Source organism: Podarcis liolepis (assembly GCF_965112155.1).
Source record: "Podarcis liolepis genome assembly, chromosome: 2".
In the NCBI taxonomy this organism is placed as follows: domain Eukaryota; kingdom Metazoa; phylum Chordata; class Lepidosauria; order Squamata; family Lacertidae; genus Podarcis; species Podarcis liolepis.
The window spans coordinates 38,626,465-38,638,690 of NC_139555.1; the positions used below are offsets into that span (position 1 = coordinate 38,626,465).

Sequence of the window (12,226 nt, forward strand, 5' to 3'; positions counted from 1 at the left end):
CTAGAACCCTGTAAGTCTCCAAGAAAGGTGTTACGGACAGCCTTATATACAGATTCAGTGTAAAGTGGAGTATCCAACAATTGGTTGTTTAATGCAGCAGAATGTCTCTTGAAATACAAGCCTTGTGTCCTCAGATCCACCAATCTGGACTGATGGGTGACTTCTCAGGCTGTCCAGTCAGCATCTCCTTTATATTCCCTTGTGAGGTTTTTGAAATCCGGCAGAGTAAAAATCCTCAGAGCTTTGTGCCTGTCATTCCTCCAGTTGCTTGTACTTCCTTTGGACAATTCTGCCATGTATGTGTGTCTGTATGTTGCGGCTTTGTTCATATAGCTCAGAGCTTTCTATTTCCTATGAATATATCAGTTTCATTTCCTTATTTAGAAACTCTTCCTTGTTTTGATTCTAAAGCTATCCAAATAATTATAGATGGACTTTGGAAAAGTATTCCTGTTACTTATATGGTCAGTTCTGAAAACCAGAAGATGCAGATATTTCAGTAGACATTCTTATAAGATGTCCAGTTTCTCATCCAAAAAGAAGAGAAGCAAGGTTCAGCCTGCAGAGTTCTTGCATCCAACAGTACCACCATTTATAAAATGCCATATTAATTTAAGGACTTTGGACTTATCCCCATGTTAGAATATATAAGCTAGCTGGACACAGTCTTTTCACAATAACCTCATAGGTCCTTTCTCTATGTAGTGGTTCTGCGCATCTTTTGTCTTTCAACTTTTTCTCTTTGATAGATTTCACCTTCATAAGACCTTTATTCTTAGTAAGCTAACTCATCACCTTCTACTGACTTTCTTTAATAGTGATATTTTTCATCCAGTGACTTTCTGAACTGGAATTTCTGTAGATAATAGCTGTTCTTGTCTGTCAGTTCTTCTTGCATCTAATAATAAAATCCCTAGTTTCAGGCTCATCAGGCAGCTGGTGGTATTGCTTTGAATTTAAGACTATTTTGATAAAGTAGGTTGGCCAAGGGGAGAAATAAGTTTTTTCTGCAACAGCCAGCTTCCCAAATATTGTGTTGGGGTTTTTTCTAGACCACCCACTGTATAGATAAACATATCTTGCATTTGACACTGAACATCATCAATAATCTGTTTTGAGAATAAACTTGTTATGTAGTCTGTGAAAGGAAGCCTGTTTCTATCGTAAAATTTGTGTTGGGTAGTTCTTTTGAAATAGGAAAGGCTTGTTTTATCCATTTGTCCCCCTCACCTTTACAAACTCCTCATTTAGTATTTAGGCTGCAATCCTATACCAGCTTACATAGGAACAAGCCTCACTGAAGTCAGTGGGGCTTACTTCTGAGTAGTCTTGTCTAGCATTGCACTGCGAGTGTTCAGTGGTTAATTTTTTTATCTTATGTCTCAGATTTATGAAGGTTTTATTAGGAGCTGGTATGTTAACAAGTAAGGATCATAACATCTAAAAAAATATCAAATTCTTTTTGAAAATCTTTTGCTAATGTGGGTTTTTCTAATATGTCATTCTTCTTCTAGACACCTTTTCTTGTGTTGGATATTTACTTTGTTACCTGGTATGGAAGTCCATATGTGCTATGAATGAGGCCATTTGTTGTTACTGGATTAAATCTTGATTTCCAGTCATTGTAGATAGTGTTTCATTAGTTGGTTGTTATTCTTCATTCTGTATAAAAGAGCAGCCTAAACATAACTGTCTTGATTAGATTTTGGGAGTGTAGTTTGTCATCCCATTCATCTAGATGGGTAATGCTGAAATTTCAGAGAGGATATTTTCTCCTGAGGAGGCTAGGCATTTGGGCTTTGTTTTGAAGGCTTTATCCTATTTTTCTAAACGATTGAAAATGTTGGACAATTTGCTTGATCTTTGTGTCCTTAAAGCTAATGGCAGTCATTGGTTATACTGCTCCTTACCCACATTTAATTGCCCCTTAGGCATACTTTGTTGGGTTCACAGGTTGTGTTCAGGGGCTTCAGTGATGGAATCTTCAGATAAGAAATTGCAGCTTTTATTACAGGCAGGTTGAGGAAAGGAATGTATCTTCTTTAAAGCTCTTCATTCCAAGATTTTCTCTGTCCAGAATTCAACTGCCCCCCAAAAAACAGCTATGGAGGAGATTACCAAAACACATTGTTCAGGTGAAAAGTGGTTTCAGAAGGGGATAAATATACTTGGTGATAAGTATCAATGTGTGCTTGCAGGCTTCTCTGTTTATAAGGAAGAACTGGTTTTAGCATAATGTTAGCTTTCTTTCTGTAGAATTTGTGGTTGGCTACTTTATTCAAAGTGAAGCTGCCTGGTATGTTCTGCAGCCAAATGTAAATTAGGCATAAAGCTTTGTGGAAAACTGCTGCCAGTGTGCCCATCACCAGGTTAGAGTGTATTCACACTTTATTGCACCGTCTTGTGCCTTCTCCTGTCACCTTGGCTAGTTAAGGAGCAGAGTTCTTTATGTGTGTTGTAAAAGTTACTTTATGTGCTAACATTGTGGTTAAAATGATGTTACATATGTGTAATTGTAATATGTCTGTATTGGTCCTATAGTTTTAACTTGATAAATTTAAGACTAGTTACTCTGACTTGATGTTTTATGGTGTGTCTAGGTCCTTGCCAAGGCTTGAATTAGATCTCCTGAATTAGCAGTTACCTCAGATGCCACATGTATATAAAGGCAACAACTTATTTGCGCATGTTTGTGCACATGCGCATCAAATTGACCTGTAAGTGGCTGGAAAAGGAGGTATAATGGGGCAGAGTGGGCTTATGTGTGCTCCACCATCGTGCACACACTCCCACACAAATCAGGGGTTGCCTGTAATTCTTCTGTGTAGTATAGATTGACAGAGATTCTCATTTTGTGTTTTGTAAACAGTGTAGTACTTCATTTTCATAGTTTCACCATAGAATGTTAACATAGCAACAACTTCCACAGTGGGAAGGTTCGCATAAGTCCTATGATAGATCAGTATTGTTACTACTCGCTCTTCCATTTTCCCCTCCTTTTTTTTCTACCTCTGGCTTGACTTGGGTTCTTCTGATTTGGATGGACTAGGGTCAATTTTTTCCATAGATTGATTGTAGATTATTCTGCAAGTTTGTAGAGGTGGTAGATGTACAGTCTTCCATGCACATGAGTCTGTTGCTTAATTCTAGGTAAACTATACAGTAAGATACAGAATGCACAATAACATCTGTAGACCCTAGGGGCTGTTCTGGTACTGTGGTGATTTATGTTTGACTCACAATTGTTGCAGCCCTGGTTGGGTATTTATATCATATATGGAGCCCTGTTAATGAGTCCTGGAGGCTGCTATAGTGAACCACGTTGAGACTAGAAATATTTCATTTTCCTTGGTGGTTTGCTGCCATATTGCAAAAGATCAGACATAAGAGTTTCCGCTTCCCAAAGCACAACTGGGAGATAAAACACTTTGCCAGAACAGCAGCAGGTATGCTTCTTCCCTGTTGTAGTGCAGCTGTGTTTGTTGCACAGTGGCTGCAGAGAGTGGGCTTTCTTGAAAGTAAAAGGCCAGGTAAGAGTTTTTTCCAAGCTGGTTCTGCCCTGTTTACTGATGTTTAGCTGCTTCAGCTAAAGCAGATTGGTAAACTCTGGTATTCATTGGGGTGGAATCTACGTTCATTCATTGGGGTGGAATCTAAAAACGTTGTGAAAATGCTTCTTCTAAAATCGTTTTGAAAAATACATGGAATTTGCTATAGCTCACAGTCGGCATCTAGTGTCACAATTGTTTATTGCACTTTACAACACATTCAAAACGTTTTGTTTGCAGCTGTTATAGCTAAGTCCTCCAGATCTCCAGATTGTATTTCTTTGCAAGAAGTGAGATACAGACAGATACTTTCAAGCTGACCATCACCTTGTTACATTTCATCAGAAAGAATTCTGCTTAATTCTTGAACCCCAATAGTTCACAGTTCCTGCTAAGTCTTTTACACAGCACTTTTCTTGCTGTACACTATAAAACTGACAGCATTGAGGGGAAGTGAATGTGGCTAGAGAGCTCGAAAGGGGTTTGCAAGTGATCCAGATCAACATCTTGACTACGTTCATAAGTCATTAGTTTCTCTTTGAATACAGAATTGTTGAGGCCATTCAGGTTACATAGATGAGTTGCATGTAGAGGAATAAGTTACTGCAGTTGGAGCATGGCTTCCTAAGATAGGCACTAAGATCCAAAGTACACACTTCAAAACTTGATGAAATTGAACCAAAGTTCTTGATTCTGAAGGCTGCAGCATGGATGGCATTGCGTTAAATCTTCAGGTCTTAAAAAAACAAAATAAAATCAGAGCAAGGGAGATTTGGCCATAATTAAATCATGTCTGCTGGAACATGACTTTAATCCCGAAGTACCTAATGATTCTGCACATCTAGAATAGAAGAGCAAGTACTAGACTGGCAAGTTCCCCCTAAGCTTTCTTCTTCAGAGTACCTGTGTTGAACAGCCCCATAATAATCTAAAACTCTAGCTGGAGAACTGCCCCCCCCCCCCACAATGTCCTTTTCATGCAGCTTCAAACTTCCCCTCAAGGGTTGGGGCAGGCACCATCCAACTCAGGTTTTTCTTTTTCCTTGATGAAGGTTCAGGATTTAGAAAAGTAAAATCTATTCAGAGAGAATTAATTCCAGTACATTTTTTTGACAAGAATTATAGAATTGTTATATTTGAGTAAAGACTGTCTCCATGCCAACCATTACAGTTCGCTTTATTTCACAACAGAGATCGCCGGAATGATTATGGTGAGCTCATCTCCACTGTCTTAGACAAGGTTCCTTATCATTTTACTCTTCCGAAGGATGCTTTCATATACACGTTGCTTTAGGAACAGTGGTACAACCCTCACAGTTGCCTAAGGCATTATTTATCCTGTGTATCTCACCTTAGATCCTTGAAGAAGATGCCTTAAGGACTTCGTTTCTTCTCTTACTTTTTTGAATTTCTAGGAACGGTCATTGTATCCACCCCCCATTCCTATTGGAAACCTCAACACCACTGAGAGATCAGAATAATTTACTTTCTCTCTTCTTACTTGTGAGCCTCTGGTTGGATTTTCCTTTTTTGTGGGGCGGGAATCCTAAGAAGCAGATCAGAGAAGCAGCATGGCAGATCTCTGTGTCCCCCTCTCTGTCTCTCCTTAATTAGCAGAGGACTCAAGGAGATTTGGATGCATCCCTTTTCCTAACAGTCTTGACTTGACCGTTGGTTTTTATGTATGTAAACATACTGAATCTTCCTCCCCTGTTTGTTCTGCCCCTGCAAAGGGGTAGGTTTTGTTAGTGTTAGAAGAGGAGATTTCTTACCTGGAAATACTTGTGAGAGATTCGGATCCAGAAACTTCCTTGTTCCTCACACAATCACAGAGTGGACAGTGAAAGCTAGCTTCTAGCTCTTCCAGTTTCTTAGGGAAGAATTCAGTTCACTCCGATCTAAATAAGTAGGGTAATAGTTACTTCTCCTGATTGGTGGATCCAAGACACAAGCACTAGTTTTCAGGTAAGAAATTTACCTTTATCAAAACATGATGAAGCCATGTAGTGGTAAACAATGTAGCAAATTGTGACAAAGAAGGTCAGTGGCACTAATTAGTTGATTTTAGCTAGCAATTTTATTGCAGGTATGTAGTTCATAGGACAAAAGGAAATACTGCATCTGAAATTAAGGCTTGCATGCTATTCCTAAATGGTCTTGCTTGGAGGTAAGCCCCATTTATTTCCGAGGGATTTACTCTCAAGTAAGGTGGCAGCGGATTATAGCCTTCCATGGCTTTCATGCATTAGTATGAGTGGTTTCAAAAAGGCTTTAAATGAACTGCCACACACTTTGCTTTTTTTCCTTTTTCCAAAAAGAGAGATATAGACTAGCCCTTAACAAGGAACTGAAATGTGCTCATTTTGTATATAAAAGGCAGTCTGTCTTTTCAGTTACTATGTGTGTATGTGTTATTGTGTCATGTGATAACAGCACTGTGTTTTCCTGTCATTTTTACAACTCTTTCCTGGCTGAAGTGATACACAAGCAACAATGGGTAGTAATCACATTGCCCCGTTCACTTTCAAAAGGAGAGAAGCGGAGATGATCGTGAAACTTTCCAGCAGGCTACAGTAAGCGTGACTGTCTGTTAGCCCCGTTGTCAGATATTTTCATAATAGAAAAAGCAAAAGAAAGAAAAAGGCATGAACACCAATATAGATCCTTGCAGAAATTTGTCATATTATGAGTGAATTAATATATATATTTAAATTAATTATTAAATACTTTCAACATATATTTCATCATTATTGTTTAAAGCTTATTGCTGCATTCGTACTAGCAATTCCCAATGTTCTGTCCCAGCTGACTGTCATTGGCTCTAGAAAGACTGTGTATTTTTTTTTTTTAAGAGTACTGGTATTCAGAGGGTGACTCAGTGTTAGTTTACAAAACCTCTCCTTTTAAAACCATAAACATATAATTCTCAAGCATGGTTGACCATAATGGATGGAGTTGATGCAGGTGTTATAAGGTTGTTGCATATTGCCTCCAAAAAGCCTTCACTGATAGAACAGCTCTAAAACCTGTGAATCAAGTGATCTTTTGTGAAGTATTATTTTATTTTTGTAGCTGCCATACTTCCAACACCTACTGATATGTAAAACTGCCCCTCCCCCAACAATTACCGTAATGGACCAGTGAAAGTGAAACGTATACTTCTGGTGAAGTAAGCCTGAGGCACAATTGAGGTAGAATCTACACACTTATAAAAACTGTTCTGAAAGCGCTTTTTTAAAAGTGTTTTTTAAAAAATACATTGAATTTCCCGTAAGGCTCACCATCACGACTAGTGTCACATTGTATATTGCACTTAAAACACACTTAAAATGTTTTATTTGCAGCTGTATAGATGAGTCCCAAGGCAACTGAAGAGTTGCCGTCCATTACACGGGTGTTAGATTTTGTTCTGAATCTTCTTAATTCATAAGTAATTCATATTGGCTTTGAGTACTTCTAAAACATTTTAACATGACATTGTAGCGAGTCGTGGAGGATACGGAAACATTCTGAGAAGATCAAGTATTTTCATCAATTTGGCGCAGTTCATCAGGTCCAAATTTCTGAGTCAGGCAATACAGTACATTTCTGGGTAGCTAAAATGGTGTGACCTTAAAGCTACTCGTCCAAACAATGCAAATAACTGTGCTAGTTCCATGTTTACCCTTCCAGGAGAATAAAGAGTCTTCTCTAAGGTCCCCTGCCTCATACTCACCAAGAAGAAATAGTTAAACTTGTAATTTAGGAAATTAAACCAATCCTCATATAAAGGAAATTGTATTTTTATACCCTATTTTAGATCGGACTTAAAACTCCATAAAAAGTTATAATAAAAGAATCTATTTCCTTAAAATATTTTTTGCTGAATGTGAAATTGTAACTTAGAGGTTTGGGGTAGCAGACTGCAGGCCTCTGGGGACTACTTTGTTATTTTCTTAGATCCCATGAACTGGAGACAGGTATAAAAGATTTATAACTGAAGTGTGTTAAGCCCAGGAATTTGCCTTTAAGTTTAGAAAAGAGCCTCTAGTGCTTCCTTACAAAAATATACTTGGTCATATATCATCCCCCCCCCCCCAGCTTGGTTTCCACAGGGATCATTTTGTTGTTGCCGTTGTTTGTTAAGTTGAAAGCCAGTCTTTGTCAATATACTTCACATCCCCCAGGGATCTGTCAGTAGATTCCAATTTAACTACTCTGCTATCCCAAACAAGGTTATTGGGCTCATCACGTTCAAATGACTGATTTTGCTAAGTCATCCCATATATATATATATGAGATATATATATATTTGCTAAGTCATCTCTCATATATATATATATGAGAGAAACACATCAGTACCCCTCCATGCTATAATTGCCTGAAGAAGGCTTCACTTTGCTGGTCTTATGCGCAGAATCAGGCACATCACTAGCTCTGCTCCCTGGGCATCCATGCATAAGATTCTCCTCCGCAGAGATTGGGGTCTCATGCCATGACTATGATGCTTTGCCTTGAAAAGTGGCAATGCTTACAGGATGCATTTACATCGTTTGATATATTTCTTTGTTGTGATGAAGAGGGACAGGCAATTTTGTCCCAAAGCTTTTCTGCTTCAGTTTTTAGGCATCTGCAGCAGTATGGATGTCATTTACCAGCACATCTGTAATACCTCTTGTGCCAGTGCTGGAAAATCTGGGCAAAGCAAACAAGAATGATCAAGCAGGATTCAAGAGTGCCTGTTGTCTTGCCAGGGCAGCAATATTACTTGATGCCTTGCCTCTTAGGAAAGAAATACTGTCTCCGATTGTTGGCTGTTGATGGTCTCACTCCTGTGAAATTATTTCTGTGTCCTTTCAGTTGCTGGTAGTTTGTTCATATTTTTTTTTGGTCATACTATAAAATGTGGCAAATGATTTTACTAGCGTAAGCACTTACAAGTGTTGCAATAATGGCTTTCAAGCTCCATAGCACTCCTTCTCGTAGTAAATCTGCCCCCTTAGCATGAAGGCCTTTTAAAATGTTCTTTTGCCATAGATTTGACTAATGGTTCCATTGTCTGTTGCAAAGTGCACTGTTATAACCACAGCACGTACACATATTTTCTGTAGACCTGGAAAGAATTAAAACTGGCTTCTTTTGTTAATCTATAAATTCTGAGATCTGTTGTATTGATAATTGCCCTCCATCAAGTTGGCTTTCCAAACCCTTAAGAACAAGGTACTGCTATGTTATCTTCCTGTACTAGAATATTGCTTTGTAGCCTTGCTTGCAGTGTGCTGTGTTAAGGTTTTACTACTCCACAGAGATCCTGGGCTCATAGATCTCTCATTCACAAGGACCCCTTCTACATAATGCCCTGATTGGTGACAATGGAATCAGGAAGCATTAACGTATGATATTTCTGATGAGGGGATTTAGAGCTATTGTGATATTGCCATAAAAACAGCTCTTTCCCCCAGTACTATTAGTCTGTGTGGAACAGTAGTGATCAGAACTGGGATCCCACGGGCAATGTGTGATTGGCAACACTGATCACCTGCAGATGCATCTGTATAGAAGTCCTCTGTGCATAATTGCCCTGTCAGTATTTCTCATTGAGTCACAAACAGTTTTATCACCCTTAGAACAAAAATGCTAAAGTTTGGGGTTTTAGCTGGAGCTGTATACCTGTCCCAAACCTTTGAGTTCTGTTTCAGCAGCTGCCTAGCAACTTGTATGCCTTCTAGATTGGCCTTATTAACTAGCACATGGTTCTCGTTCTACAAGAAACTGAGGCATATCCTTGTAAATTCCCCAAATCTGATGGCTTACTTTAGCAGAAGGTAAGATGGAAAAAATGAAATACTCCTCTCCAGAAAGTCAGAAACATTTAAAACAATAAAATAAACAGGCAATATGCCTATAGAAAAAGAAAGGTCTGCTGTGAACCAGCAGCTGCACTAATCAACTAATCTTGTCTGAATTAGATTTAAATTCCTTTAGCTCCATGCAGTGCATTACCAGTCTCAGTCACTGATTCTGCTAGGACTGAAATGGAAATGAGAGGTGGGAGAGGTGTTCAGGTCCTTGTCTGAACATGTAAGCACCAAATTGTGTAGGGATTCTGGGTCCAGTGTACAAGCCCTGCCCCCAACTTCATCATGCACACTTCCCTCATTCAGTCCCTGACCTTCTCTTGTGTAGGGAAGGTCTGTGTAGGGATGCTCCTCAGGTGAATGCAAGTACAGCTCTCTTCGTGATCAGTCATGTTCAAGTGAATGTGGGTAGAATCCCTATACAAGATGGGAACGTTTGGAGACTGAGTAGAGAAGGGGCATGTGCATTGACATTGAGGGCCAAGCTTGCATGCATGCTTCTGTCCCTCTATGTGGTTTGGCACTTTTGTAGTCATACACAGTTGGAGTTGGGTGTTATCAACTCCTGATGACATAGCACTCCAAAAACACTGAATAATCTTGTGCAGTGGTTTCTCGTAGATGTCAGACACCATGAGGCGCAGAATTGAACTTTCTCCCTTGTTGGATATTCTTCAGTAATGTTAATTTAAATTTGATATGTATATTCTAAACACTGTTGTGCACCACCCTAAAATGATGTTAAGAGTGGTACAGAAATGTTTTGTATATATATTAAGCTCTGCTTTCCTGCAGCTTTCCTAACCAAAGGACAGTACATATTGAAAATGAGGATTTGTTCTGGTGTTACTTAAATACAGTAACCTTAAATGGATTTGTGTTGATGTGTAGTGACATTGACTTAAACCTTCACTGTGGATAGAACTCTGATTTACTTTTGTATACTTTGGTTTATAGTTATATTTTGAGTGCTACTATGACTTCTCTCTCCTTTTTCCTCCATATAAAAACCAAAAGCTTCTGGTAGCTAAATTAATTTCTTGGTATTTTAATATTTGGTTGTATGAAAAGGAAAATGGAAGTAGTTTGCACACACAACTAAATTAGGCAGATTTTCTAAGCATCCAAATGATCCTTTCACCTAGGTATCTGAAGGGTTGATTAATGATAGAATCAGAAACGGTATCTGCCTTTGACTTTAAGATAAAAATATTGGAATTCCACGGAAACCTGTTAGATATTGTTTTATTCATTACTTAACCTAGAGGGAGGCAGGGTCCTAGCCCACCAGCTCAGGCTTGTGACAATTTGGCCACATCTATCCCAAGGTTATCAGGGTGGGGGCAAGCCATTTGAATTCTTCTACATGTTACTGATGTTCGAGTCCTGGAAATCTTGTCTTAGCAAGATGGTGAGCTGTGCTCTTGTTATATATGTGTTATTTGGGGGTATTTCAGTAACTACCCATAATGCCCCCCCCCAAAAAAAATTAGTCATACTATGATGATGCCAATATTATTTGTATGAATTTTCAGTATCCTAGGAGTAGCAGACTTAGGGAGCAGTGTCTGTTTTTGTAAACGGGTTCTGGATGTTCAGCCTTGTAGCTGCAGAAGACAATTAGCAGGACATCAGTTTACTTTTTCGTAGGATCTGGGGTGTCTGTTTTCCTATAGGTTGTTTTTTCTCAGGTTTATCTAAAAGCACGAGTATTTCATATTACCAGTATCCTGCAATGTGCTAGCAGATTGGGAGCAATTAATTCCCAACACCTGTGTAATGTGATTTCTAAGACAAATTGCTTTATCTTTAGCAGGTGCAAATGGCAAAGCTTACAATTGAATTTCTATTTATTCTTTTTTGTTTCAGCTTCTCTCAGCTTCTAAATTCTTTTCTTTTCCTTTTTCATTCATTAACATTTTGTAGAAAGGTCTTGTAGGTGGTTTATTTATGACACAGGAATTCAGAGATGCTGATAGATTATTTTTTTTGCTCAGTATTATGTTGCCTCTATATTTATCTTGTATAGCTGAATCTATATTAAAGATGACATACCAAGATCAGGGGATGCTGGAGAAAGGGAGAGAGATACTTCATCATCTTCAGGAATTGGTATTCTTACGTAATGCCAGGCCTTTGTATTGCACCGTTCTGTATTTCCTCTTTTGTGGCAAACTGCAGTTGTAAGCCATGATCAAACCATGGTTAGCATTTCAGATTGCAGACAAACTTTGGTTTGCACAAACTATGTTTTCGCCTATTTGGATGTAACTGCAAACTGGTTTGCCACAAAAGAGGTTGTGTAACAGTGTGCAAGGGGAGGAAGGTGTGTACATGGCCAAGGCTCTGTTTGAATTGAGCCAGTGTCTAGGAACTAAAAAGCCTTAGATCAAGCCTTTTTGCCATCTAATATTCTTTCATTGGTTTTAGAGGGTCTTTCTTGAATTCATGTTTGGACTTATTCCAAAACTAGTATTCAGTGCTTTTGTTGAGTTTGATAATTTGATTAATTTCCCATAATTTTACTTGAGTGATTACTTCTGAAGTATTCTCTGCTTTTACCATAATCACAGTTTCTGATAAATGTACAAATATCCACATTAAATTTTCAGCTATCAGGTTTGACAAGTTCCTTGGTTCAGGGCTGAGAGGAAGGGCTTTAAAACTATGAAGCACTTCTAAAATTGCAGCTGAGGAGCCCAGAGTTTAACAGTCCAATCCTAAACATGCTTAATAATAATAATAATCCTACTGAATTCTTTGAGACCTTCCTCTTACAGAGTAAGCTTCATTTTCAAACATTTGACACTGAAAATGATGGGTAGAAGATACTGGAGACTT

At 38.5% G+C, this 12,226-nt stretch overlaps 1 protein-coding gene across 10 annotated transcripts in view; it reads left to right on the top strand.

Moving 5' to 3' along the window:
* Positions 1-12,226, top strand: part of MAP2K4 (mitogen-activated protein kinase kinase 4) — a 47,063-nt gene that overhangs the window by 19,136 nt on the left and 15,701 nt on the right. For 6 of the 10 annotated variants that reach the window (XM_083487618.1, XM_083487613.1, XM_083487616.1 and 3 more), the window contains one exon: positions 6,026-6,121. The exons of the other annotated variants lie outside the window; for them this stretch is intronic. In XM_083487618.1, coding sequence (XP_083343744.1) covers positions 6,026-6,121 — 96 coding nt within the window. The remainder of the gene's footprint in view (positions 1-6,025; positions 6,122-12,226) is intronic. 10 annotated transcript variants of the gene reach the window in all.